At 39.5% G+C, this 27,512-nt stretch overlaps 5 protein-coding genes across 33 annotated transcripts; 1 reads left to right on the top strand and 4 right to left on the bottom strand.

Annotated features, from left to right (window-relative positions):
• On the top strand, nt 1-27,314 carry LOC108115124 (modifier of mdg4-like). Of its 26 annotated transcripts, XM_017226389.2 has the most exons (7): nt 1-116; nt 383-640; nt 705-844; nt 1,483-2,347; nt 21,343-21,500; nt 21,636-21,788; nt 22,080-22,097. In XM_017226389.2, the coding sequence occupies exons 2-7, from the start codon at nt 427-429 to the stop codon at nt 22,080-22,082; spliced, it is 1,533 nt and encodes a 510-aa protein (XP_017081878.1). In that variant the 5' UTR covers nt 1-116; nt 383-426; the 3' UTR covers nt 22,083-22,097. The 26 variants fall into 26 exon arrangements, 25 of the variants coding, with proteins under 25 accessions (XP_017081878.1, XP_017081881.1, XP_017081883.1 ...); XR_005993988.1 differs by lacking the exons at nt 21,343-21,500; nt 21,636-21,788; nt 22,080-22,097 and adding exons at nt 12,942-13,221; nt 13,284-13,452; XM_017226392.2 differs by lacking the exons at nt 21,343-21,500; nt 21,636-21,788; nt 22,080-22,097 and adding exons at nt 26,753-26,828; nt 26,886-27,314.
• Nucleotides 7,708-9,460, bottom strand: LOC108115129. The gene is made up of 2 exons (XM_017226407.2): nt 8,778-9,460; nt 7,708-8,212 (listed from the first exon to the last, which is right to left on the bottom strand). The coding sequence occupies exons 1-2, from the start codon at nt 9,275-9,277 to the stop codon at nt 8,209-8,211; spliced, it is 504 nt and encodes a 167-aa protein (XP_017081896.1). The 5' UTR covers nt 9,278-9,460; the 3' UTR covers nt 7,708-8,208.
• Nucleotides 10,248-12,268, bottom strand: LOC108115128. 4 transcript variants are annotated; one of them, XM_017226404.2, is made up of 5 exons: nt 12,187-12,268; nt 11,630-11,852; nt 11,101-11,400; nt 10,586-10,821; nt 10,248-10,430 (listed from the first exon to the last, which is right to left on the bottom strand). In XM_017226404.2, exons 2-5 carry the CDS (start codon nt 11,700-11,702, stop codon nt 10,344-10,346), a joined length of 696 nt encoding a protein of 231 aa, XP_017081893.1. In that variant the 5' UTR covers nt 11,703-11,852; nt 12,187-12,268; the 3' UTR covers nt 10,248-10,343. The 4 variants fall into 4 exon arrangements, with proteins under 4 accessions (XP_017081893.1, XP_017081894.1, XP_017081895.1 ...); XM_017226405.2 differs by having other exon boundaries at nt 11,459-12,266; XM_017226406.2 differs by having other exon boundaries at nt 11,476-12,266.
• LOC108115130 lies at nt 15,938-16,712 on the bottom strand. Its single transcript, XM_017226408.2, has 2 exons — nt 16,466-16,712; nt 15,938-16,405 (listed from the first exon to the last, which is right to left on the bottom strand). Exons 1-2 carry the CDS (start codon nt 16,644-16,646, stop codon nt 16,245-16,247), a joined length of 342 nt encoding a protein of 113 aa, XP_017081897.1. The 5' UTR covers nt 16,647-16,712; the 3' UTR covers nt 15,938-16,244.
• On the bottom strand, nt 16,790-18,981 carry LOC108115045 (modifier of mdg4). The gene is made up of 3 exons (XM_041819810.1): nt 18,960-18,981; nt 17,591-17,797; nt 16,790-17,514 (listed from the first exon to the last, which is right to left on the bottom strand). Exons 1-3 carry the CDS (start codon nt 18,979-18,981, stop codon nt 17,036-17,038), a joined length of 708 nt encoding a protein of 235 aa, XP_041675744.1. The 3' UTR covers nt 16,790-17,035.
• Nucleotides 27,315-27,512: the final 198 nt, after the last annotated feature.

Raw genomic sequence — 27,512 nt, 5'->3', positions numbered from 1 at the left:
TCTAATTTTCACGTTGAAAAAATCGGACGCGTTCTGCGCGTCGCCAGCGCGAAAATTAAAAATTATTCTAAGTGATTGGAATAATATATTTAATTTATAAAATATATAAGCAAGAGGTATGTTATTTCGTTGCGGTGTATATTATTAACAATCCAAAGCCAATTTAAGTTGAACAGCCAATGAAATAAAAACCAATTATTACACACACACACATACAAATACAGACGCGTGAAAATTTCCCTGCTTTTTTGGCTGCGTTGCATTTTTTGTGTGTGCGGTTACCGTTTTTTGGCATTTGCTGGTGGCTGTAAACAATATTTTAGTTAGTTGCCTTAGTTAAAACAGTGATTAATGAACGTGCAATGCACTTTTTCGCCTGCAGCCAGTAAACGCATAGATACAGAAAAGTATTGATTTTCGTCCAAGATGGCGGACGACGAGCAATTCAGCTTGTGCTGGAACAACTTCAACACGAATTTGTCGGCTGGCTTCCACGAGTCGCTATGTCGCGGCGATCTGGTGGATGTATCTTTGGCGGCCGAGGGCCAAATAGTGAAGGCCCACCGATTGGTGTTATCCGTCTGCTCGCCCTTCTTTCGCAAAATGTTCACCCAGATGCCGTCGAACAGCCACGCTATCGGTGAGTTTTGTACCTAAATGAAAAGCTTTATGTTTGACCTAACATAATATGTATTTCTACTTAGTATTCCTGAACAATGTAAGCCATTCGGCGCTGAAGGACCTCATCCAATTTATGTACTGCGGCGAGGTCAACGTGAAACAGGACGCCCTGCCCGCGTTTATTAGCACCGCGGAATCTCTGCAAATCAAGGGGCTAACGGATGTGAGTATATGCATACATTTAATATACTACGGGGGGGAACGGAACAACAACAACCAATCTTTCGCGCCCAATACATACACACGCCAGCGTCTGTATAAGAGCATGGCTTGACTGTACCGAGAAATTTCTCGCAAATCAAATGCCAAAAGGCACGCGTGCCAGAGTAGGACAACTATACTACGCTTGTCCACTGTTTGTGCCTCATTCTCGCTTATTTGACGAGAGGCAACTGGGTGGTTGTTTTTGTTTCGCAGCGAATTCGGTGCCGAAGCATAAACATTCATTTGTATCAGAGATTAGAAAAAAAAAAATTGCAGTTGGAAATACAAAAACATCTATTTATTTTTTTTTACTACCAGGATAAGATTTGTATTTAGTCTTGATTGTTGCAAAATAATGTAATGACATCAATTTCTTTTCTTTTATATTTCATTTTGAAAAGTATCCAGACTAATTTTTATAAGCTCACCACATTATAAAGGTTATCAGAAATAAGATATTTTAAAAGGAAAAATATTAAAGAAAAAATTAGCCTGGTACGACCTAGTACTAATGATCATTAAATTTAATTTTAGTTCTCGGGGAACTCTCCTTGTCTCGATTTCATATAATTTACAATTTTAAATTAATTTTTACAGAATGATCCTGCACCACAACCACCGCAGGAGCCCAGCCCGCCGCCAGCAGCACCTCATGTACAACAACAACAATTATCGGCTCAGCGTGTGCAGCGCCAGCAGCCGCGCGCCTCCGCCCGCTACAAAATCGAGACCGTGGACGATGGACTGGGCGATGACAACAAGGGAACCACCCAGATCGTCATCCAGACCACTGCCGCACCCCAAGCCACCATTGTACAACAGCCACAGCAGCAGCAGGCAACCCAGCAGATCCAAACGCAGCAGCAGCTGCAAGCGGGAACCACAACAACGGCGACGCTGGTGTCGACAAACAAACGCTCTGCCCAACGCTCCTCCCTGACCTCTGGCTCCTCCTCCAACAGCGGCGTGAAGCGCTCGAAGACAAGCACCTCCACCAATGTGATTGACCCGCTCGATTCGGCTACTGAAACTGGAACCACGACAACCACCCAACTGGTGCCGCAGCAAATCACCGTACAAACAGCTGTGGTCACCGCGACAGAAACTAAGCTCCACCAGCAAACGCAGCAGGTTCGCCAACAGCAACAGGAGGAAGCTGAGTACATTGAACTCCCAATGGAATTGCCCACGAAATCGGAACCTGACTACTCGGAAGACCATGGTGACGCAGCCGGTGACGGCGAGGGCACCTATGTGGAAGACGACGCTTACGGAGATATGCGCTATGACGAAAGCTACTTCACGGAGAACGAGGATGCTGGTAACCAAACAACGGCAAATACAAGTGGCGGCGGAGTGACTGCCACCACGTCCAAGGCAGTATCTAAGCAAGCGTCGCAGAACTACAGTGATTCCTCGTTTGTCGACACCAGCGCGGATCAGGGCAACACAGAGGCTCAAGGTTGGTTGAATTATCCCATTAATGATGGCACCCTGCCACTAGAAATAAGTAATATTTAGAAAAGGGGTTTGCTTCCGCTTGCAAACTGTAATAATTGAAAGAGACCTTTTCATCAAGGCGTATATTTTAATCTTTAATTTATACAATTTTATCAACGTTTTCCAAATTTAAAGACTAAGCGGAGCAAGCCCTTTTAAAAATCTGGTAAAGTACGTTTAAATCTGTTCAAAACAAATTTAAGCTGTACTTTGTTGGATCTTAGTTAATAATTAGTTTAAATAAGCCTGTGTTCTATTTCGAAACGCTAAAGAACATATGGCTGATCGCCTGCCTTAAGCATATTACTTAAATGCTATGGGGGCTAGATCACGCGCTTTTACATAAACTTAGTTAAATGGTGAGTAGAGTGTTGAAATTTCAAGAAGCTGTCAAGACGGAACTAGAGTTGAAGCCATAAACTGAAGAACTGAAGAACTGGAATTATTTAACGTAATACTCAAGGTACATTATATATCTTTGTATATTTTCTTAAATTTCAGGATTTGTTTTTATTAATTTTGGAAAAAGTGCTTATATAGATTTAGAAATCTTACATTGTCAGAAGGTTATTATTTGAGCATGCGCATTATTGTTTGAATAATAATTCTCTGTTGGTGCTAGATTTTTTTTCTTGGGTGTTCCTCAATCTCACATATCAAGATGTTGTTTAGACTTGTTGAAGCAACGTAAAAGCTTGCCAATACAATTCTGACAACGGCATTTATTGCCGAGTCTTGCGTAGTTCCTATTAATGTTTTTGTACTGGGGGGAAATGGTTTGGTTGACAGTTGGGTTTTGCAATTCAAACTGGTTTAGATGATGTATCAAAACAGGCCTACGTAGACGTTATTGCAGACGGATTTGGGAAAATATATTGGCTGTAATTATTGGTTGATAGACGATACTGTAAAAGTCGGTACAAATTCATCGATCTGGAAATTTTTGGCAATTTCATACGTTGCATTCATTTTCATCCAAATTTTTCGGTGGATTTTGGCGAGGTATTTTTTTTTTAAAAAAACTTCGAGTAGATTATGTACATATATTGTTTTTGACGTTTATATTATAATTAATTTATATCTTCAACTGCGGTTCTGCATCAAGATCAGCTAATGTGAAGATATATTCTAAGCAAGATGTGGCAGGCTATTAAAAGAAAAGCATGTGGCTTGTATTACATTTTACATATTACAAAAGTTAGCTGTAAGGTAGTATTTATATTGCTAGTTTCTTTTATAAAAAAAATGAAATAAAGAATATTGGAAAACATTTTTTTAAACTGATTACTAAAACTTTTGTAGGGCTGGTGTCGTCAGGCTCTGGTAATCCTAAGTGCAAATGCAACCCTGTGATTTCAAAAGAGTGGCAACCCTGTCGAATATTATTCAGAAACAACACTGAATGGTTTTTTGTAGTTGTGTGTGCTAATAACAAAGTTGTTTTGTTGATAAATAAATTATTTGCTACCTCTGTAAATGTGTGGTGTTGTGTAAAATCAAAAGTCCAAGTGATTAGTATGATAACCGGTTCAATGCTTTCATGCCTGCAATACCAGGTGTATTCCACCCTTGTGTTTTGTGATAAACACTTTTTGAAACCCAAGCCATGAAAAATCTGAAGATAATGCAGTTGTAAGTTATAAAATGCCAAAATCCCAGATTCTGTAAGTATTCTGCCATCATCTTCACGGGTTCTACGGTTCGCTAACTGCCAATAAACTGCTTAAAGCCAAAGTCTGAATTAAATGTTGTTTTATTTCGCCGATCCTAGCTAAGCGCTTAAGCCACACATATTTAATATATAAGGTATCAGACATTAGTTAAACTATGCCCACTAAAGCAACGATTATCTTCGGGCAATTTGCAGATGCGGAGATCAGTTTTATCCGAAGCCAGAAAAAGAACGCCCAGCTGGTGTTCCGGAACTACATCTACAATAAGAAGCTCACCCAGGCCAATGGACAAACAACCTGGCGCTGTGCGGATGTCCTCAAGCTCCGCTGCAAGGCTGTGGTTATAACTCGGGATGGACAGTTCATCGACGCTCGGCGGCAACATAACCACGAATCGCACTCATCGAGGATTGGCCAACGGCAGCTCTATAAGGTGGAACAAGAACTGGAGGAGTATATAGAAATCTGCACGTCGAACCCGAAAATCTCACAGTATTTGGGCAGCAGCAATATCATTGTGACCGCCAAGGACGGCAAGGACTGCAAGTTGTTCCTTCCTGCTGCCGAGGCCACCGAGATCGAGATGCAGGCACTGGTTGACGCCGCCGAGGAAGAGGAGGAGCTGCAGGCCGAGGCGGAGGAGCAGCGGGCACAGCAACGTGACCGCGAAAGAGAGGTCAATTGGCAGGCTGAAGAAGCCAAACGCCGATCTCTGCTGAAGACCAAGCCCCTTTAGAAGTTATTATCTAGCACTTAACCTCGTATTAGTCTCGAACATTGGAATGGGCCGATTTATTTGGCAAACTTCAAACAAACGAGGAGTTGTATACAAAGGTATCCAGGAAGCTACAGGAGGGTTTTTTTTTACTTTGTCAAGTTTGAATTTTCATGTAATTTTACCTTAAAAACTATTCAGCTGTTTAATATTCATATTATTTTTAATTTTGTTATTTAACTTCCATGTCCCATATTCTATAATGTAGAAATTCTTTTATAAATGTGTATATAATGATTCTTTTAGAATGGTTTCATAGTTTTTTTTGTGAAGAACAACAGTTCCAAGAAGAACTACCAAATCAAATATCAAAATAGCGCCAAATATTAATAGAATTTTAATAGTTTAGTTTAGTAGTAATAATTTAAGAAATTTGCCAAACAGATCGGCCATTCCAATCGACCATAGATTAAGCCACTTGCTGACTTCTGTAAACGTATTTCATATTTATGCTGTAATAAACAGACCAAAACAAAGGATGGCAATCGTTTTGGAAAGCTCAACTTTATTATTATAAGGCTAAATATTAGAAATTTAAGCCACCACTAACTAACCCTTTAAAAATCTCTCATTTTCAGATGACAACGAACTAGTCTTCATAGAGAGCCCCTGGTCGACGCCGTGCCTGGTGTTGAACGGCTATATGTACAACTGCCACAGCCGCAAGAGCAACAAGCAGTATTGGCGCTGCCACAATTACTCAAAAAAAGCGCACGAAATGCGCTGTCGGTCTCGCTGCGTTCTGGAAAACGGCAGGCTAAAGAGTGTAACCGGAGGACTGCATAACCACCAGCCGCACACTGAGAAGATCGACAAGATCATTCAAAGGAATAAAATGGCAGCATTAAGCTCCGGAAGGAAGATGACACGGTCCCAAAGTTTCGCCCAGCAGAACAAGCATGGGCTAATCGATGAGAACCAATTGGCTAGAGAGGCGGCCGAGTTGCAACTGACTGATCACGAAATAATGCACGCCTCTATGATGCTTATGCACGATTAGCTGAGACAACGGACAAAACATACCACCTGGTCTCTGCAGATAAAAAGTACATAAGGAAAATGTATTTATTTTGAGTTATTGCCCTAATCACCCGTGGGGTGCATTTTGAATTGTACAAATGTAATATAAGTTTGAAGTCTAAAGAGAGTTTAATTCGACGTATTATTAGTAAAATTGATAATATAGCGGTGTGCTTCTAATGTTAGTTTTATAAAAATGCCTATGATAGTTTTTGAAGTTGATTCCGTTGAATAACAGAAAGGTGATCTCGTGAAATAAAGATCCAAAGTCAAACTATCAGTAAACTATCATGCTCTGCTCAGATCTATTTCCAGCCCAAGTCTTCAAAGTAAGCTTATTTCTTATGTCTATAAACTAAATTCAGTCGTTCTTTTTCAGTGCTTACCTACGATGATCGGGGAAAACTTGTTTATGATGGCTTCACCTTCAGCTGCCACACTAGGAATCCCGAGAAATGCCTGGCCTTCTGGCGTTGCTCCATGTACAAAAAGTTGCACTGTTCCTCGGCTCTAACAACGCACATTAAAACAATAAAATCCATCAGGGGATTCCACAATCATAAACCACCCGAAAGGCTGAAGTCATTTGTCCCCAGAGTGGTTGATTGGAAAACTCGCCTTGACAAAAGTGATAACGTTTGAGGTAAGTAAATTTCCTCAGCTGAAAGCCTAAGTCAAATAAATTTGAATTAGGTCTTTGGTTCTTTAAAATAATTTTCTACTACTATATAAATCAACGAATCCTATGAGTTCATAAATTAATTCATTTTTTTTTCAGATAAAATTCTACACAAGGAGGACAACTCTTGTAATCAGAATAATGAAATTAAATAAACAGCATTAAAATATGAACGGATCTTTTTATTTTATATATCTAATGCTTATGTTTTTATTTTGTTGTTGTAAATCATTAACTATTTTTGTTCTTCGTTCTTCCAGGCGATAGAGCTATACGACTAATTATACCTATTCAAAAAGTGCTCCAGAAGCGAGTTGTTAAACCCCAAAAACCAGTTGTCTTGGCTGCGCAAGAAATGGTCAGTGTGGAGCCTGCCCGAAGGCTAAACTTAAGCAACCCGGAAAATATTATACGCACCTCCGACAATGGGCACAACTTTGTCCATGTGGGACTGCCTCGATTGAAAGGCAAATGTGTGAATTGTCTAAAACGGAACAGGGCTGGTCTAAGTAGGATCAGCACTTTATGTGACACATGTCCCGGCAGTAACTGGATGTGCACATCCTGCTTCACCGACCTGCACTCCTCAATGGAATGAGTAAAGTTATAATATTATCTACATTGGATTGACTGAAGAAATATGCGAATTGTTTTTAGATTCTTTAAATGTGTCTATCGTGAAATGTCCAAGCAAATGATTTCCATTTTTTATTTTTGTAACCAGCATTCAGTTAAATATGCAGAAAAACATTTTAAGTAAATAAAATGATTACGATTTCAATATATTACTGATTATGTGTCGGCTTCATCTTAAAATGTTGTATATGAGCTTTTAATTTACGATTTCTGTAAGAAAAAGCAGTTTATTAAAAGATTTTTTACAACTGCCTGGGGTCTTATGTTGGACAATTCAGAAAATATCTTTCGTATATTAGTCTAAATAATTGCTTTATCGTTTTACGGCATTAATATAATATATTATACTTTATCAGGTCTTTTATTTATGGCGACATCATTTTAATATAAATGTATATCGCAGTTCGAAACCGTTGTTCAAAGGAATCTGTATAAAAAATAGACTTCTTGAGTTAAATATAAATTTTTCAGTACATTTCTTTTTAATATCGGGTTGATATTAGTGCCATTTTCCTAACTTGAACAATTACTAATCAATCTTTTGATTAAAGTTTAATTGCGTTGATTACAAAATAAAATTATTTATAACATAGGATATGGCAAAGTCGTTTTGATATTTACAAACAGTCCGGTTTAAGATGTTATTAAAAAATTAAGATATCAGAATAGTTATATATAGAATAGTTATGAACAAATAAACTGAAAAGATCATTCTTTGCAGATCAGACAAAAGTTCGTTCTAGTTCGAAAATGATTTTGCTGTCAAGTAGGTTCTTAATTATTTTTGGGATTTAATCCTTTGTCGGAGACGACCTCGTTCCTTCTTTTGTGGCGGAAAATCATGATTGTGAGGGGCATGCAACACCTCAAGACGGTTGTTCTTGGTAGTGCGGATGCGAGCACGGCATTTGGTGGTAGAGCGGGTGGCACATATCCACTTGGTTCCGCGGCCGTTCTCCATGAACTTTACATAACTATGACCGCCGTAATTTAGCTTTATGGACTCACGCTGTCCTTTGGTGAAGTAGAACGAAGGAGGTTCACCTGGAAAGAGAAGAAATATGCGACCCAGAAGGTTAGTAAAGTGTGCTTTTCGGTTGGGAGAATACTCAAGCTTGAACTGAAGAATTCGTAGATTCTAAAAGTATTTAATTGCACTGTTTAGGGCTTACGTTTATTGGATTTACATAGAATTAAGTATTTATAAGCTGAATCATAAAGGCTAACTTAGCTTGTCCGTTTCTTAATACACAGTTTTATATAAATATAAGAAAAATGTATTCTTTTTTGTAAGGAAAGGAAAAATAAAAAGCACAAACTTGCATCTATAGAAGATTATCAGACATCGAGTTTAAAAAGTAAAAAGAGAATTTGGAGAATGTAAAAAAAACGTACACATATTTCTCTAAATAATAATAAAAATGTTTTATATTGGCTAGTAAATGTAAATAGCCTTTTTTTCAAATTCAACAAAAGTATGTAGCTTTAAGTTACCGACTTGGCAAGTTCAAAAATGATAATGCTCAGAATTTTCTATGGAGTAAAATTTGACGCTGCGATATTTCGTTACGAAATATTCGAGTCATTCTAGTGAAAAGTTGGGCCTCACTTCCTGCGGCTGACCACTCGCGTGGCTCCCACAATGCCCGTGACGTCCGCTACGATCTCCTCGTACTTCAGGTGCATTCCCAGCTCACTAACATCGATTGTGGCAGGAGATTCGTCCTCCAGCATGGCGCCAGCATTGGTCAACATTGCGTCGCTGGTCAGCTGAATCTCTTGTTGCTGCTGGGTCGGCTGCTGCTGTTGCCTGGCGGATGTGGCCTTGGCAATTGTTTCCACAGGCGGTACTCGGCGGACGCGCTTCTTTCGCCGCACAATCTCCTCGTGCGTATGGAATCGGTTAAGCGGACAGACGACATCGTTAATTGTAAATACACGCGATCGACACTTCTGGTTCCACCATTGGTTACATCGCCAGAATCGCTTCTCCTCTCCCGAAGATAGTTTTAGGGTCTTCTCAAAGATAAACGGCTGACCGCCGTAAATTAGTTGCATTCTTCCGCGTGAGGTGGCAGAGTAGATAGCTACGCTGCTTTCTGTGGACATAGAAGGTACACTTTTATTAGTAAATTGACAACTGCTTAATTCACTACAACTACAGAATCAGAGGCGGTGTAATGCTGTTTGCCAACACATGGCTCTTATATATTTTTAAGAAAGATTAAATTATACGGCGGCGCTTTATAGCCACATAAGTATTCTCCGCCCTTATATATTTTAAAGAAATTTTTTTTAATTTTTACGGCGTCGTTTTACAGCATGATTGTGCTCCGGCTGAGACAGAAAGACTCTGTACCGACCGTTCCGTAGCTGTTTGATGGTGAAACGAGCGTTACAAGGAGGTTGTCCAGACCGACGAGATCGGCAGTGCCAATATGTGGTGTTTCCGTGCACGTTGCACTTGGTGAAAATATAATTTTTCAGCATTAGCTGTACGGTCTTGCGCTGACTCTGTGTGATTCGAATTTTCGGAAAGCTGTTCGTCAGTCTGCCGTCTGAATTGTACATCATGTCTATGGGCAGAAATTTATACCTCAGAAGAATGTCTGCAAAGAAAGAAAAGAAATTCATTAGTAGGGGAAATGTCAAATACTTTTCAAAAATAAAAAATAAAAGAGAACATTTTTTACGTTTTTATTGTACTTACAGACTAAATATACAGAAAATTAATATATCAGACGAAATTATAATGTCTTTGGTACATTTAAAAAATGTTTAATAAGATTTGGAAAATTGGATATGTACTTTGTTCTAAAATTGTTTTAGTTCTATCTTATGAAAATTATAATCTTAAATTTCCAACACCAACATTCGAATGGCGTCGTATTAATCTATCAGAGATCATGTTAATCTAAGCTAATTGGTGGATTTTACTTGCTCTACATTTTAATTGATCGTGTGTTAATGCAGAGTGGATTCCTTTCTAGGCAAAGTTTCTGGTCAGCCGCGTGAGTATCCTTTTTCCGTATGGTGTACATTGTAGGATGAGTGTGTAGGCTGCTGGTTACATGGATAATATCCCCGCCGCTCGTAATACGGGTAACCAGGCGGGCCCGGCACTTGGCCTTGTGATACATTGAGCACTTCCAGTCCCGACTCTTTTGTCCCTCTCTTAACTTTTCATTGGGCGTGTAGGTGTTTCCTTCGTGGTAAACGAGATCGGTTCCTCGATTGGAGCGGACGTACTGTGCCAATTTATCTAAAAAAGATTAATATATTTAGTCAGATTAATGTGTTTTTCTAAATACAGATTTAAGGATGTATAGGAAATAAGGTTTATATTTTGAGTAGTGAAATACAATCGAACTTTTTTCAACGGAAGCCGTTTTTTTTATTCCCCAAAAATTTTAATACCTGCAAATTCTTAGAGCTACGTCCGCTCGGCACATTTTTACGGCTGTGATTATGCCCATCGTGCCTCATCCGTACATTGTTTGTTTCCCTATTTACAATGGCCCGCGCCCTGCAACTGCTGCGAAAGTTTGCGCACTTCAGGTAAGTGCGACGCTGATTTGTAGTCCCGATCACGAAGCGGTAGCCATCGATGATCATAAAACCGTTCTCCCTATAAAAGGTATGACGCTGAGAACCTGTTAAGAAATTGTTTGGTTGGTTAGTTAAAGGGTTACAGTTATAACTTATAAGTATGTATTTCGATTTAATATTAATTTGTAAGGTGGTTTAGCATTTTGTGTATTATGACCATAGTAAAAATCAATGTTTATAATAAATAACTCAGTTTTATAAAAGAAGTAGGCATTGAGATATTGTGAGACCAAGAACCAAATGAATTGTGCTACCATTCCACCAAAATGTAACAATGCAATGACGAAGAATATATATATTATAACTATTTAGTTTAGACTAACAATTTGAAAATCCTGATTTGGAAGTTAACTGGTTGCTGCTGTTCTTACTGGATCGCTTCGGCCTGCGTCTGTTTAAATTAATGGAATATGCCGGATGGTTATGGTGACGGTGGCTCAGTTTAATGCCAGATGTGCTTTCCGGATTGGTGACGCACCTCGCCGGACAACGAAGAGCATGATTGCTGTTCTTAGAACACACCCAATTAATGCTATTCCGGTATTTGCGTTCCACACAATACATGTACCCCTGGAAGATTAGGTTCTTACCGCCACGACGATTGGCCACAAGATGGTAGCGGGCTGCAAGAATTTGGTTGGGATTAGTAGGAAAGCTTCTGAATTTTGTTAAGGACACTACAGGAACTACAACGGCACATAAGGCGAAAGTGGCTAATTGATCAACGGAAACATCTTTATTAGACTAAAGATATGGCACAGGTAGTTTGTAACTTAGAGATGGTTGTGTAGCCCGCGCAGGGCCGAGATCCGGTTGGCCTTGGTCACCACGCGGGCGGAGCACTTGATGTACTTGCAGCGCAGCTTGACGCACTCCCAGTAGCAGACGTCTTTGATTCGGCGATTGAGGGTGAAAGGTTTCCCATCGATGGTTAACAGGTTATTGCCACGGTTGCTCCTGGTGAAGCTAACATCCAGGTGGTCAAAGTTTTGCTTGCCAGAGACGCCCGACGCCTTCTTTTTCCTGGACACCTGGAGCGGCAGATGCACCTTATAGTCATCCTCCAGTTCTGGGTCTGCAAGACACAAGTCGGAGTGGGAGGAGTTGGTATTGATTAGAACGCTCTGACAGTTCGATTGCCCAAGATGATCCGCCAAATAATATATGCCTGCTCCGCTATAGTTTCTAAACTTTATTAACAATGCTCGACAATGCTGTAGCATTACAATTTCGCAATTTAACATTTGTACACAATATGTATATTTGCTTGATATTTGAGTGGCGTCGTTTTTTTCTTCTTCATCACACAACACTTGAGCACTCTTTCTTGGGAGGCGGCGATTTCTTTCAAATTGGGGATTCCACCAACACAATTCACATATTTCAGGCTATTAACTCTTTAATTTCACCTTCAAGTTTAGTTAGTTAGCAACAATTTGTTTTAATCGCTTGCATTTTTTCACAACTATGGGCGACATTTTTATAGGGTTGCCGGACTAATCGAAAACTATTAGGGCTGCATTGGGTTGAGTACAGTAAATACCAGTAAGAGTAAAATAAAAAAGTTAAAAAATGGATTTTGTCGTGTGTAAGTTTCATAATAATACATTTTTGTATATTTAATATAAACAAAACAGTAATCACTTCAAACTTCAGCAAATCTCCTATCGTAAATCTAATGGTTTTGTTGCAATCTTCTAAATGGCTAAAACATATAAAATACTTATTTTTGATATTAATCAGCGACAAAAAAGAGTGCACATTAATATTAGACTCTAGAATAACATAAATTACGAAACATATTTAGGATTTGCTATGGTCATAATAATAATAATCCTTTTGGGCCAAGTCGCACTGTACCACCAATGCAGCCCTGGTAGCTGCCATTTCTTTAAGAATTTTGTGACTCGTGGGCGTGTTAAAATAAATAATTAGTGTTTTTATTATTTGGAATTGTGCCATGAATGTGATAAATAATAAAAATTACTACAATATACCCATAGCGGCCAGATTTCTGGTGCAAGTGTAGGCGATAGTTTGATAATTTATCCGAAATAAAGTCCCAATATGAGAACCGCATGAACTGTGTTTTATTTTGTTTATGTTTTCTGTTGCCTTCCAGAAACAAAGTTTTAATAGTCTTCAACAAAATGTGACATTGCAGAGGGACCAAAAGGAAGACACTGTTACTTCAAAGCCTGCGGATAACTCCAAGAAGTCAGTAACCGAAAGTTTGGAAAAAGTCCCAAGGGATGCAGATGCGATTCCCTTGTTCGATGGCAGTCGCGTTTATGTGTCCAAGATGGCTCTGGCTAAGGCATACATCACGATGCCGGTTATTTATACGTGCCGGGTAATGGATCTGGTCATTGGTAAAGATAGGCTGGCACGCATAGCCCAAGATAAGGAAGCAACGGACAAGGATCTTCTACAGGACATCATAAGTATATATATAACATGAGGCTTACCCCATTTCAAAGCCGTAATTTGTACTATATTTTTGCAGCTCATGTGTGCCAAGTGTTTGCCCTACGCGGAAAGCAACTAACTGAGTCTGCTGTCCAGGAATTCATTGACCACAAGCTTTCTACACTTAAAGTTATAGCGGTCAAACCCAGCCTGTAGTTTAAATTGTTTGTTCCTTTTGTAAACTGAAATAAATGGCTATAACAGAACTTTTCCTTTCACATTTTGTGCAGTAGCTAGTTACCACAGCTAGAGCTCCTAAAATAACCTAAACTAATGCCTATGAATCCACTTACATTTACAGGTGTCATCCAATCTTTAAAGGCACTCTTCGAGGACAAGGCAAACAGCGCCAGCATCCAGTACACCACCACGCAGCGCGGTAGGGTGATGCTGGTCTTTGAGGGATATCGGTACGTTGTAAACAGACAGAGCTTGAAGAACATCTTCTGGCGGTGCTCACGGTATGTGAAGCACAGTTGCAGAGCAACCCTTGTGACCTCCAAAATACAGGACGTCACCCTGCGCATCGCTGGCGCCCCGCACACTCACGGTCCGGAAGTCAACTCGATGGATCTCACCACTGACCTGCTGGACGACTTTCCGGAGCTGCAGTAGGCTCTTGAAGATCAGCAGCTAATCTAATTTATTCTTTAGACTACAAACCTAGCTTAATCTTAATAAACTAAACTAATAAGTATAAAATATATAGTTATGCGTATTTGTTTTGTTCCTAGTCTAGCTTTAAAATCGTTTAAGCTTCTTACTAATGTTTGATTTCTTAATCTTGCAGTTAAGATAAAAATGGAGCCTTCGCCTACGCCTGCTCTGCCTACGGATGCTGCTGTGGCTTCCTTAGCCGTAACCTATCTCAGCGACGATGAATCATTTCGAAAACCATTTACCCTGCCCAAGATTCTGGACGGTAAGTTCTACAAGAACATTCAGCCGAATCAGAAGACGCCAGGCGCCATACAGGCCACCTGTACTACTTGCTACGGCTTGATCTCCGGTACCACCAAGTCCACGGGGAACTTCCTCAGCCATATAAAAAGACGTCACAAGGAACTGCTGCCGTTGTGTCAGCTTTATTGCCAGGCAAAGACTAATGGCTCCGTTTCCGCGATTAAAACTGAGACACCCAACCTTAACTCAATGGTCACGTCGACGACACCCACTCCCACAGTGGAGATGATGAGCCCGGTATCGCAAATGCCTGCGCCATCGTACGCTACTGCTCCCACTCATCTGGCCATGCCGGTGTCGGTACCTGTCCCCGTTTCCATGTCACTGGCAATGCCGCTTTCCCTGCCTCACGTGCAGACGCCGCAAATGATGGCTCTGATGCAGCAGCACCAAGCACACGGCGCAGTCTTCATAAGCAAGGATTACTAGCCCCAGGGAATTGGGCTCACCAATGTCTGTGGTTATAAATAATTTTTTGAACTAATGTCGATGTAGAGTACCTAAGCTACGGTGAGCGATTTGTCGTGCGCATTGGAGAACCCTCTATGTAGTCTTGGGACAATTGTAAGTCATTGTCTTGAGCCATATTTGTGCAGCAAATAAGGCAATAATGGACACATATAAATATCAGTTTTATAAATAATTGGTGCCATATGATTTACTTTTCTAAAATATTGAATTGCATCACACAAAAAAACAATTCTGGAGACGTGCTTATAATAGTCCAAAGACTACATACTGCAAATCGACCCACCTGAACCTAATCTAAGTGCAACGTTGTATAAGTCCTGATAGGCTAAGCAATTTACAGAACAAAAACGAAATAAATGATTACAATAATTAGAATATTTTTTTTATACGGTTTTAACCCTTAATGCTTAGTATTTAATGATTTGTATACACTTAATCACTATAATTTTCTGACTCCATATTTTTTAATTTCTTTCAGTTCGCCGTCGTTACTCAAAAAAGGCTACACACTACGATGGAACCGCGGAGTTTAAACTGGCTGCCTATAGCCGTCCGAAGCTAATCATAGCCAACGAGACATATATTGTACATCGCGTTCTAGGAAGGGATAACCTGATAGGGTCGTGGCGTTGCATGCATCACACTAAGGGCTGTAAGGCCCGGGCCTCGACTTTCATGGTGGGCACAGAGGTGAAATACCGAAGCTCTTGCTCCTCTCACAACCATAAGAATGTCAGGACCAAACTTAGTACTCTAAAGATGCCTTGGGTTCCTACCGATTAGACCCTGAACTTAAGTTGAAGCTAAAGGTTTTTAAATCCTATGGATGCGATCTTAGAATAATCCAACTTTTAGTTATTAGTTTTTACAGATCTTCATACAAGTATAAATGAATGGAAACATAGAATTATTCCCAGATCCGAAACTTTTAGTTCAACAATAGGTCTACATAAAATGAAATGCATTTTCTTAAAATTATCAAATACTTTAAAATAAAAAAATCTTAATTTAAAATAAAAGGTAGTCAAGCTCGTAAATATGCTTTGTATGCTCCTTTTAAGGAAAAGACTGCAAATATTTTTTAAATAATGCAATAACTTTAAATATTGATATTCTCAGATCGGAAAAATATACTCGTACACTAAACTTACAAAAAGTAAATTTAAATGAAATTGTAAAATTTTGTTATAAACTTAAATGTTTTAAAGACAAAAAAATAACTTTAAATCTAGGGCGAGATCATATAATTTCAACTCATTTAGATGTTCATCTGATTTTATTAAAAGTTCATAGTTTGTACCTAACACAAGCCATTGCTCAAGTCAGTGCCGCGGCCAAAAGCGTCTAAGCGATTGAGAACAGAATAAATATTATGACCCCGGGGACTTTGCGAATTACAAAAATGATATTTTGAGATCCCAGATGAACAGGCTACTTACCCATCCTAACTAGGCTCGGGATTCTCAGTCTAAATCAGAAATATACTTTGCAAAAATAATAGTAGAATACATTAGCTAAGCCTTAATAGAACTCTGACTGTAGGGTGGGAATGTTAGATAAGCTATTACATCTTAGGCAGCTGATCAAGATTGACCTCGGTATCTATTTTCCAGGAGCCCTGGATTTTATCGGCGGCTGTGAGAGAACTAAGCTTTTTGTGTATCAGCATTCCAGCCGCCTTGGCCGCCTCAATGCGCTTGTTGTCGCCCATGTGGTTGTGCACATCTGTGGAGTTAAATATTGAATCTATTATTTGTTTACTACTTTTAAATTTGAGTTACAAACCATTGGTTACATAGAGATCATCTCCGATGGTCTTCAAGCGGCTGCGGCACTTGACTGATCGGTTTTGGACACACTCCCAATACAGGATGTTATTGCTCTTGCCGAAGAACTTGAGATTAGAACGGTAGACAAAGTTATTGATGGTCAGCAGAGTGCCACCTTTACGGCTGATGAGAAACATCTGCGGACCACAGTTACGGACGTGCTGAGTAACTGAAAAACATGAAATAGCGCAGGTTATTTATCAATTAAACACTTGTCACATAACACATATGAGTAATAGGGAGTTAAAGCTTACGAACTAGTCAAATTGTTTACTTAAGGTTCTGATTTATTGACATCGTTTTATTAAAAACTTAATTATTTAGTACTTAGTAAGGGTATTTAGAACCCAAATGAATATAGAAAGTATAAAGTGAAGCTCTAAGGCATTTTCAGTGTAACATCTTCTTGCTCTGCACGGTCTTCTGTAGGCGAAGATAGATCTTTTTCAGAAATCATTGGAGTCCACCTCCTTGTCAGCAAGTAAATATGAAAAGTATAATTTGAAGTTTTAGCGCATATTCCGTTTCACTTTCTCTTGCTCTGCAGGGCCTTCTGCAGGCGTCTCTTAATCTTTTCGCGGAAATCATTGGGGTCTACATCGTCCTCCTTGGCGACCACCTTCTCTGCGATCGGCTCATCTAGCTCAATCTCGTCGATTTCCTGAATCTCAAACTCCTCAAAATCTTCTTCCTCTTTGTCGTCTTCATCCTCTAGCTTAGTGGTATTTTTGATTAGCATTTCCACCTTGGTGTCCTTGTTGGGTGACAGCGAGGATATGGCTCCAGATTCACCCGGCATGAACTGCGAGGGCAGGCAGCTCTTGTCGCTGGCCTGCATAAAATGGACGTGCTCGCCCTCGTAAGGAAATACCCTTTTCTGGTCGCACACCACCCGCACCTTGCACTCCTCTCCATGCTCCCGGTAGCAGCACTGGAACACCGAGTAGTCCGCCTTGCGGAATGAAAACTTGAACAGGTGGCCATTAAAGATGAGCTTTACACCGCCTGCGAAGAAGAATGGAATTAGCTTGACAATACCAGGATTCCCAGGCGAGTAGGATTCGCCAGGATTGGGTCTTACCCTTCGTTGTGGAGGCGTACACAGCCGGCTCACTGGCCTCTTCGTTCAAGGTCGCTGCATGCAATTTGTCAAGGAGCTTCGGCTTGGGCGTTTGATCCTCAACCTTGGTCTTCGGTCTGCCGCGTTTACGTGGTGGGATTTTTTGGGATGCAGATGCGGATGTGGCGGCTGTGGTTGGAGAATTGGAAACGCAACAGGTTAGAACATCTGAGTAAGTTTATGCCTTTCGAGCGAAAAAACGAAAATAAAACAACTGAGGAGGGACTTTATCTGGTTTTTGCTTATTTTATTGGTTAACAAGTAAGGGAAAATATAATAATATTAAAAATAAAATATTTTATGCTGAAAAACACGGTTTGAAGAAGAAGCACTGTACTTTAGAGCTGGGAAAAATTCCTACAACGTATCGATGTAGCTCATTCTTGCGTTTTACTATCGGTTTTGCTGGGTCGTACTGATTAGACTTTAATGGACTTTTTAAATTTTGTTTATTTTTTATTGTCTGAAAATGGATATTATTATGTTGCAATAATATATATTATTATATAATAAATATTAATATTTATACAAAAAAAAAAAAAATTTTGTTTCAATGTAAAACATTGAGTGTTTTCATTTTTATTTCGTTCTGGATCACGTTTGCATTTGTTTTTTATAATTTAATAAATAATAATGTAATAAAAAATAATCATCTATATATGTATATTATATGTGGTGACATACATAGTTCTGAATGCTCTCTCTGTATTTGTTTGTTGCAGAAGTATTTATTTTAAAATCATGTTAAGCCATGAAAACAACTTAACATATTTATTATATAAAATCTATAGAAAACTTTAATTGATGATTAATAAATAGTTAAAGCAAGACATTTAAGAATCGAAGCTATTGGGATTTGAACCCAGTTCCTTAACAGACGATAACCGATAGCTCTCGTTAACAGCACTTTTAGCGCTGCTAATGGCACGCCATCTTTGTTGTAGTTGTTCTCATATTTTTTCGCCGTGTTCGCTTCGGTTTTGTTATTTGACAAACAAATTGTTTGTTGTTTTTACCAAAATGTGAAGTGGTTTAAATTAGCGTTGAGGAAAAAGTGAATTAATGTGATTAGTAAGAAACCCGTGCATAATCTTGTGAAAATGTGGCGAGCGTGTGTTTGTGGTGTGCGGCTATGTTTGCATAAATGTGTGTGCAGCAAAGTGGCATCATTGTTGTTGTTGGTGTCTCAAAAAGGACTCCCTCCAAAAAGAATTTTCCAAGAACCACTCGGAAATTGGAATTTCTTGTTTTTGGATCGAGTTAATTGACTTTAGTGGCCCTTAGCAAAGTGTAAAGTGAAATGTGTGTTTCACATACCAGGTGAGTTTACCTTGCAGCCAATCAAACAACATACATATTTTGGCCATCCAATGAACAGAATTTTGAAAACTAATATGTTAACATATAAACCGATTTTAAAACCAAAAAAAAAGGTTGACTAGATGTAGCTAAAACATGCCACAAGCGATATAAATAAGCTGCTATAAATAGTTGACTGTATCGGGAATTGCCTGCAATAAATTGTTTACTCAGCACCCCAAAAATCCATGTGTTTTTCTCTGGGTTGTATGTATATTCAAGTACCAATATATCTAGATAATCAAGCCGGTTATTTAACCTTCTTTACCATTGCAGGTCAGTTTATTGGGGATATTCCGCGTGGCCTGTGGCATGATAAGCACGAATACTTCTTCCTGAGGAACCAAAAACAGGGCTTTAACCTGGTATTTAATGGATATATGTACAAGAAAGAGGCCAGTTTCCGGGCCACAGTCAATTGGATCTGTTCCGATGGCAATGGAAAGCGGCTGAACGAGAACAAGTGCTCGGCGAGGGCCATCACCAAGTTCGATGGAGGCATTAAGCTCGGAAAAAATGCCCACAACCATCCGCCGCGGTTTTTGGGCGGGAAAGTGCCCGCAAAACTTTTGCCCAAGGATGCATTTTATCCGCCATATTAAAGCTAGAGATTCATAAAAACCGAAACCACGACAGTTGTAGACAATTTAGTTTCATATAATAGTTGGATTAAGTTCATCCCACACATGTGTCGCACCACATTTCACCATCAACCCTTCATCCTTCATCTTCTTCAGCTAATGACCAGAATGTGGGCGTCCGTTTGAAGCGCACCGCCCAAGGTGAATTCCTGATGGTCAACGGCAAGTCCTACAAAAAGATCCGCGCCATGCAGTACCGCACTTACTTCCATTGCCTGACCAAGAACTGCCCGGCATTCTACGTCCTCGTCGAGCTCAGCCGTCGGCCACGTCTAACCAAGCATCATGATCACGCTCAGCACTGTCTGCAGTGCTAGTAGGATTTAGGATATGTATGTAGTCATAGGCCGAAACCACAATGTACAATATACCAAAACAATGAAAGCAATCCCCAGTGTTTTATTTCCTCATCTAAATTTATATTCCCATATTCCAGTCAACTTACTCTGAACACTACTTGTCTTTCCTCATTCTAGCCAAATTTGACTATCAGATCAGTGTAGATGTGGGCGAAGCCACCATGCAGTTGGCCAGCGCCTCCTCCGCAGGAGTGGTCAACAGCAACTCGCCGTTCTTCATTGTCAGCAAGTACGGTACCAAACAGATTATGCTCAAGCAACACACCTTTAATAGGCACATCTGCAGGGACGACGTCACTTATTGGCGCTGCAGCCAGGTGAGTGGATTGCCCGGGGACCTAATTTGCTAATTTGATAAACTCCAAATCTAAAAGAATATAATTATTCTTATACTATTCTATATTCATCTGAATTTGATTGATTTTATCTATATAACTTGTCTTATCTTTTATTTTTTTAAAAAGTAAATTAAAATGTTGTTATAAGTAAATAAAAAAGTCGGTCCCTGGTGCTTACAAAGAGTAAATCACCAAGTATTCATGATGGGTTTCCTTTTAGTTCGCAGTGTTACGGTGTCGGGCGCGACTTAAAACCAAACTGGACACCCTGACCATATTAAACAGCGAACACAATCATGAAGTCATCTCCAAGGCGCGAAAGTACGGCTCTCTTAAGCGACAGCGGGCGGAAGCTGAGGCGGCTGCTCGGGCAGAGCGGAGGCAGGACCCATTGGAGACCCCTGCCACCTCGACGCCGGCAACAGCGACCTAGCGTTCTAGTCCTAAGTTCAATTGTACAATATTGCATCACCTCGACTTTCGTCTGACACAATAAAATTCAACTTAGCTAAGCTTATGGTTTTACAGCGTCTCTTTGCCTTTTAGTCTTAAATTTGAGACTTACTACTCTTCCTGTTTGAACTAATTCCATTTTTGTATTTTCAATTCACAGATTCTGTGGCTTACTACTCTTACATAACAGGCTTTCGAGGGAGTCGTAAACTGAAGATTGGAGAGTTCACATTTACCAGAAACAAGGCCACAGGATCGAAAACCTATTGGTCATGTGCCCGAGCTGGAGCTCACAAGTGCAAGGCGAGGGTGGTCACCGTGCAAGACCATGATGTGACCATCAAATGCGGCCAACATAACCATCCACCCTACTAACCAGCCATAGACGTGCAGTCAACTCTGACTGTCAATTGTATAGAATTAAATTTAACTTATTAAATATTTATTATAGAATATAAAGCTTAAAAATCGAAAATGTATTTTATAGTATTCATATTCCTGCAGTCCTCATATTTTTAAACCTTTCACTTATCTCTACTAAAGGATAATTTGCTATCTTACAGTAATCGAAGATGTGGACGACATGGATGGCGCCATCAAGCACAGCCTGCTCACCTTCATTCGGGGACAACGTGGGTGCAGACTGCTGGCGTTTAATGGCTACAACTATGTTAGAAACCGTCGAAGTAATCTCAAAACGTATTGGATATGCTCCAAAAAGGTGAGTGATTTAGTGGTATAGAACTTAGAGCATAGAAATTTAGAATAAGAGCGATTTTAGCAGATTTTAATTAGACACTGAACTGTAAAATTGTATAAGACAGACATAAATTATTTCCCTTGCTCTCTATTGCAGGGCAGCACGAAGTGCAATGCACGGGTAGTGACCAATGTGGTGGAGGGTGTGCACAGGATTGTGCTGGAATCGTGCCATCATACCTGCCTCAACACGGACCGAAAGAAACGTCTTTCAGGGACCAGTTTAACAGGAAAATCGCGCATCAAGCCGGTAAAATCTCTTGCCAGAGGATTCATCAAGGAGGAGGCCGACGATCTCACGCTAGAGCTGCGGACGCTTAACTTAGACATTGAGGATTTGCACAATCTGCAATGAATCGAAACTAAAAACTTAGCCATAAATTGAAATTTAGGAGTAAATAACTTAGATGTTCATTTATAATAAACTTTTTGTCCTGTGTACTTAAGAGGAAATGTGATTTAGAAAGTATATTTATGTTATTTAAAATTTTAAAATCATGCAATTTTCAACTAATTCAGAATCTTTTTGTTTATTTTACAGTGACATACGATGTGATAACTGTGGCGCAAACAAAATCCAATCAACACACGCTGGTGAAGCGCGTCCGTCTGGCCAAAACCATGGATGATGTTCACTATGTACGTACGGCGGCCGGAAACGGTGTACTGCACTGCGGCGAGCATCGTTACCTGCGCAACGCAGCCTATAAGGATAAGGTCTACTGGAAGTGCAGCAAGTGGCGTAAGCAATGTCGCTCCCGCGTCATCACGCACATCTTGCCCAATGGCCAGTCCCGATACGCCGTCAGCGGAGTTCATAATCACCCGTAGATCAAAAAGTTATAGAAATAGATTATACTTTCTAGAAACAGAAATCTATATTAAACTAAATCATTTCCAAACCAAGCTCTCGTTCTGTGAAATAAACAATTATTTCCAATTGTTCACTTGCATTACAATGCAATATACATTTTAATATTCCTGCCCAGATTAACAGTATTTAGTCTACCTCTAACTTCCGGAAACTCAGGTGAGTGTTTCATTAAGTTTCTTTGAAAGTAAATTAATTGTTTTTTATTTATTTTTAGATTAATATTGGTGCTTTTTGATTTTTAATAAAAACCATTATAAATTTTTATTTGTCTTTTTATTTATTTGACGTTTATTATTAATTTTATTATTTCTGTTGCTTTTATTTTGTAAAATAAAAAATAATTTATTAGCTTTACTAACCGTGCAAAATCAATTCTCTCTCCATTGCAGGACTAACTGAACTCAATCCAAGTATCCTTGCCGACTACGGAAATGAAAGTTTCTTGCCCAAAACTGCAGGCACAGGGCGTCAAATAGTTCGCTGTGGATTGGCAAGCAAGCAGAAGTCTTTCCGCACCCTGGATGATTGGGATCGCATCCGTTATGAACGGACCAGCTCCGGTGCCGTTTTGATGTACAACGGTGGACGCTATCAACGCCGGGCCAACTACAATGGCATCATCTATTGGATTTGTGCCAAAAAGAGACTCAACTGCAAAGTTTACATGATCACCCACAAAGAGAAACCCACTTATGTGGCCATTTCGGGTGTACACAACCATATGTAGATGAACAAACATTATTTAACCACCAATAAACATTCACAACTTTGTTCAAAAGCTAGACTAGCTAAATTATTTTTATAAAAACATTGAAAAAGTCTACAGTTTAATCACAATGACTAATAATTTGTTAAATACTTACAGAGCTGGCTGTTTTTGGCACAGGACAGCGGGGAAGGACTGTTTTGCTCTTCCAGAATGAAAAGTTTGTCAAAAATCGATGTTCAGCCTCCCGAACCTACTGGATCTGCTCAAGGAAGGTAAGACTTGACAAAAAAAAATCATTAATTACAATAAATAAACCATGATAAATTTAATGTTTTTTTAAAGGTTTCACGATGTTTTGTAAAGAAATCAGACATCTGAAATGTTTAATTAGAGTCAAGATGTTAGGATGCATATAGTATATTTGTTGTTTATTTTTAATTTAGAAACAATTACTAATTGCAATATAAAAGTAAAGACATGTTTCCTCGTCCATTCAACAGGATGTGACTGTCTGCCGAGCCCGTGTGGTTACTGCCATGGACAAGAACTCCCAAGCCCGCATAATCAAGTGTACCTACGAGCACGATCACAGTAGGAAGTTCCCCAACAACAACGTCAACTTGCCCGTCTACATAAAGAGTGAGAAGAAGGCCCTCTCTTTGGACTCGTAATAGGATTACATTTAAGTGTACAATGTCCAAAGCGTCCAGACTTTTCACTAGCCACTTTTGAATAAATCATTTTGTTTTGAATCTACTCTAAGATGAACTGCATATTTTTCCCTGACTAGGTTTAAACTGCGATGCTGATTTAGTAGTAATCAATATATATTCGTACTAATCTGGACTTTCTCTTTCATTTAACAGCCTTTCACATTGACTTCGCGGACTCCAAGAAGAACGGTGGCAAGTTACTGGTAATCAATGGCTTCCGCTTCTTCCGGAACAAGAAGCGTGGTCATTTGCAGTACTGGAAGTGTCGGAACTATTACAAGGAGCGCTGTCCCGCCATTGCCATTCACGACGAGTCCACATTAATCCTCCGACTTTGTCATCAGCACCAGCACACGGAAAGCAATGATATTGAAATAAAGCCATTGCCGGGCGGAGAAACAAAGTTACAAGAGTCCGCTGAAGATGACGGACAAGCAGAACCGGAGGCTGATGTGGATCGTGGAGCAGTTCCAGATCCAGATCTTGAATCCCGCCCAATCACAGCTCATGGAGAGCCGCCACCGCTACTTGATTTAAAATCAAAACTGAGAAACCAGGACTTTTAGCTGCGATTATCTACTCCTTAGCAACTAGTCCATAAGCGTGTAAAATATGTGTATTAAAGCAAAGCAACATCAAATGTTTTTCAATACCTCTATGTATCTAACGAACCAATTTAGCTAACTGTTTGTTACGAATTAGAAAAAGTTATTAAATTATTTCTCCTTCATCCGCTTTTCTTTCAGAGCTCGACTACGGACATGGACAGTATCGTGGTAATAATCCGCAAATACATTTTTCCGTATCCAAGCGCGGAGGGCAGCTGCTTTGGTTGGATGGAATGAAGTTCTTCAGGAACAACATAAACCGCACGAATCTTTACTGGCGCTGTCATTGGTATTATCGCCATACCAAGTGTCCGGTTCTCATCTGCATGAGCAAAACGAATACGAATGATTTCCGACAGATACACGAACACTGCCATTTGCGACCGAAGCGGAAGGAGAAGACTGAAGCGCTAGTAGGTCCTAGGATGAGGACACCGGTAGTGTCCAACGTGAGGAGTCTGCCGCAGAGCATGGCGTACATGTTCGATATGTAATTTAAGAGTCTGTCGCTAAGCATGTTAATAAAACAAGAAGAAACCTATTAGGAACCAATATAATTGTTCAATTTTTTAAATGCTTACATAATATACTTGCAGTTCACAGTATTTCCGACCATAACTAATACAATTTGTTGTCTTTTTGCAGTTGTACTGGCTAACGACGAGGTACCCAACCCAGAGGATGTGCTGATCTTCTTTACACAATCGCTAAGAGGTCGGCCTGCTATAATGGCCAATGGCATTCGTTTTCTGATAATGAGCGAAAACAAGAAGAAGATCTTGTGGCGATGCAGCTCTATGGCCACCAAGAAAATCAAGTGCCCCGCCCGCATCACCATGTTAAAAGAGACGCCGCCCAAGTTTATTATCAACAAGGCGGAGCATCTGCACGCGGAGCTCAAACGAAACAAGTATAGCTCCAGCAAGGCGCAAACGCTGCGGGAACCGCACCAAATGTCTACCAAGATGGACTGCGAGATAGAGGGCGCAGGCGGCGTAAACTTTGATCTTCAGGAAGAGGAGCTGCATGACCTCACCCACGACGTTTAAGAAGCATACTACACATAGTTAGCATTAGGTGTACGTTAGAGTCAAGCGAAAAGTTGATCAATCATTCAGAATAAATGCAAAGGAAAATCATTGTTAGGCCAAATGAAATGGATATATTCATTTAACTGAAAATTCATTACACATTTAACTTTTTTTATGTATTTCTTAAGTTAAGCCTATACTAACTATTAATTCTTGTCTTGTATTTTCTAGGTTCCAAGCTTGGCTATGTGGTTAGTCAAAAGGGACGCACCTTGCTGCTGCACGAGAAGTACCTCTTTGTTCGCGAGAAATGCATCAATGGGAAGACCTACTGGCGCTGCACACAGTACACAACCCAACTCAAGTGCCACGGTCGGGTCCATACGATGGATGGGAAAATTGTCCACTCAAGCAAGCACAATCATCCGGTCTGTGGCCAAGAGCGAAGGCAATACACTGTGCTGCAGTAATGATAACTTTCAAGGGTGATTTTTTAGGGGCCATATAGTTTTTGAATTCGATTCAGTTTTGTTTAAAAAGAAAAATTTTTGATTTATAATTTGTTCTACCTTTTCGAATATCTACCTATTGAAAAAATTTATGTTAGGATTATATGTATAACACATTACCTTTAATGTAAATAGTATTTATGTTTTGATCTCCAAATTCTTAGTAATGCCTTGTGGAGGTGAAGCTCATGTATGAAAAATAAACTCAAAGCAATCCAATCCTCATTTAAGTTTATTTTAATGCTTATGTTTCTTAGTTACATTTTAAGTTAAGCTTAGTGTCTTTTGCTAATAATTTACTTTCTGCCTTTCAGGTGCGGCACATTTGGCCAGCTTTAGTTGCACCCGCAAGAAAAAGCGTAAGCTGGTCATCGATAAGCATGAGTTCGTAATGGATCGCAAGCTGAAGAGCAGCATCAACTGGCGTTGTGCCCGCTATCGAAGCTCCAACTGCAAGGTCAGGGCCACCACCCACGTACTGAAGAATGGCCAGGAGGTCTACCGGCTGAAATATTCAAAGCATTCGCATCTGTGACCCAAGGCTCTTATAATTGTTGAATAAATCTAAAAGCATTTTCCAATCAAGTTATTATATACAAATCTTCCAACTAGTTGACTTTTATTTTAAGGTAACTGTTTTTAGATAATCAGTGTTAATGGATTTACAAGAAAATAAAGAAGATATTTAAGAGGCGTGTCAGCAATATGTAACTACCATGACGTTTTAAGAACTCATACTAACTCATCAAATACTGTTCGTTTACTTACAGATATTATCCGTAGGAAAGGAATAATGATTGTCAAGGGTACCAAAGGAAAACCTAAGCTCCTGATGGGTGGATACGAGTAAGTCCTTAAGCAACTGCCCAAAGGAATATTTGATATAGTTCTTTAATTTCCAAGGTATTATCGCAACAACTCACGTGGCTCCAAGACGTATTGGCTTTGTGCCCGGAATAGGTATATGCGCTGTGCTGCTCGGATCATCACCTGCTCAGTGACTGGGGAACTTATCATTAAGAACCAACAGCACAACCACGACACCAGCAATCAGCCCAAAGTGGAACTCAAGGAGACTTTGACTAAGGCTTCCACATTTAGAACTAAAGAATCTGGACAGTAACTAACTTATTAACATCTTCGCCATTCCAGCTTACAAACAATTTGACGTACCTACTTAATTTATAGTGTATCTCTATTCAGTTTAAAATCATTTCAATATTCAGGTGTTACGAAAAGTTTTCGTAAAGGTTAACTAAGCATCTCTTTCTGATTTAAAGTTTATTCTTGAGCTGTATTTTAAATATGAATTTACAAATTATAATTTAAGTTATGTTACGTCTAACTTTTTTTTAATATCATCGCATTATGAAATGATATTTTATAGGGGGGTTTAGTCTAGTGTATATAGATGAGGTTTTCTGATGTCATTTGTTTTTTTGCTCTCAATGAATCTTTAATTTAATTTCTTGAAATATTAATAATTTTAAGGGGGTAAAAATATAGTTCTTGTATCCTAATTATTTTTTA

This window comes from Drosophila eugracilis, unplaced genomic scaffold (genome assembly GCF_018153835.1).
Source record: "Drosophila eugracilis isolate 14026-0451.02 unplaced genomic scaffold, ASM1815383v1 contig_974, whole genome shotgun sequence".
Taxonomy (NCBI): domain Eukaryota; kingdom Metazoa; phylum Arthropoda; class Insecta; order Diptera; family Drosophilidae; genus Drosophila; species Drosophila eugracilis.
This window is presented reverse-complemented; position numbering and strand designations above follow the sequence as displayed.

Excerpts from the sequence above, each read along its gene's own strand:
- LOC108115124 (XM_017226375.2), top strand. The coding sequence starts at position 427 with ATGGCGGACGACGAGCAATTCAGCTTGTGCTGGAACAACTTCAACACG. Across the intron at positions 641-704 it reads GTCGAACAGCCACGCTATCG|TATTCCTGAACAATGTAAGC; the intron begins GTGAGTTTTGTA and ends ATTTCTACTTAG. Across the intron at positions 845-1,482 it reads AAATCAAGGGGCTAACGGAT|AATGATCCTGCACCACAACC; the intron begins GTGAGTATATGC and ends TAATTTTTACAG.
- LOC108115129 (XM_017226407.2), bottom strand. The coding sequence starts at position 9,277 with ATGTCCACAGAAAGCAGCGTAGCTATCTACTCTGCCACCTCACGCGGA.
- LOC108115128 (XM_017226404.2), bottom strand. The coding sequence starts at position 11,702 with ATGGGAAACCTTTCACCCTCAATCGCCGAATCAAAGACGTCTGCTACT. Across the intron at positions 11,401-11,629 it reads TGCGTCAAGCTGCGCTGCAA|CCCGCTACCATCTTGTGGCC; the intron begins GTACATCAAGTG and ends AAATTCTTGCAG. Across the intron at positions 10,431-10,585 it reads GTAGCTCTAAGAATTTGCAG|ATAAATTGGCACAGTACGTC; the intron begins GTATTAAAATTT and ends AATCTTTTTTAG.
- LOC108115130 (XM_017226408.2), bottom strand. The coding sequence starts at position 16,646 with ATGTTTCTCATCAGCCGTAAAGGTGGCACTCTGCTGACCATCAATAAC. Across the intron at positions 16,406-16,465 it reads TGATCTCTATGTAACCAATG|ATGTGCACAACCACATGGGC; the intron begins GTTTGTAACTCA and ends TTAACTCCACAG.
- LOC108115045 (XM_041819810.1), bottom strand. The coding sequence starts at position 18,981 with ATGTTGTTTGATTGGCTGCAAG. Across the intron at positions 17,798-18,959 it reads GTTGTTTGATTGGCTGCAAG|ATGTTCTAACCTGTTGCGTT; the intron begins GTAAACTCACCT and ends AAACTTACTCAG. Across the intron at positions 17,515-17,590 it reads GTACGCCTCCACAACGAAGG|GCGGTGTAAAGCTCATCTTT; the intron begins GTAAGACCCAAT and ends TCTTCTTCGCAG.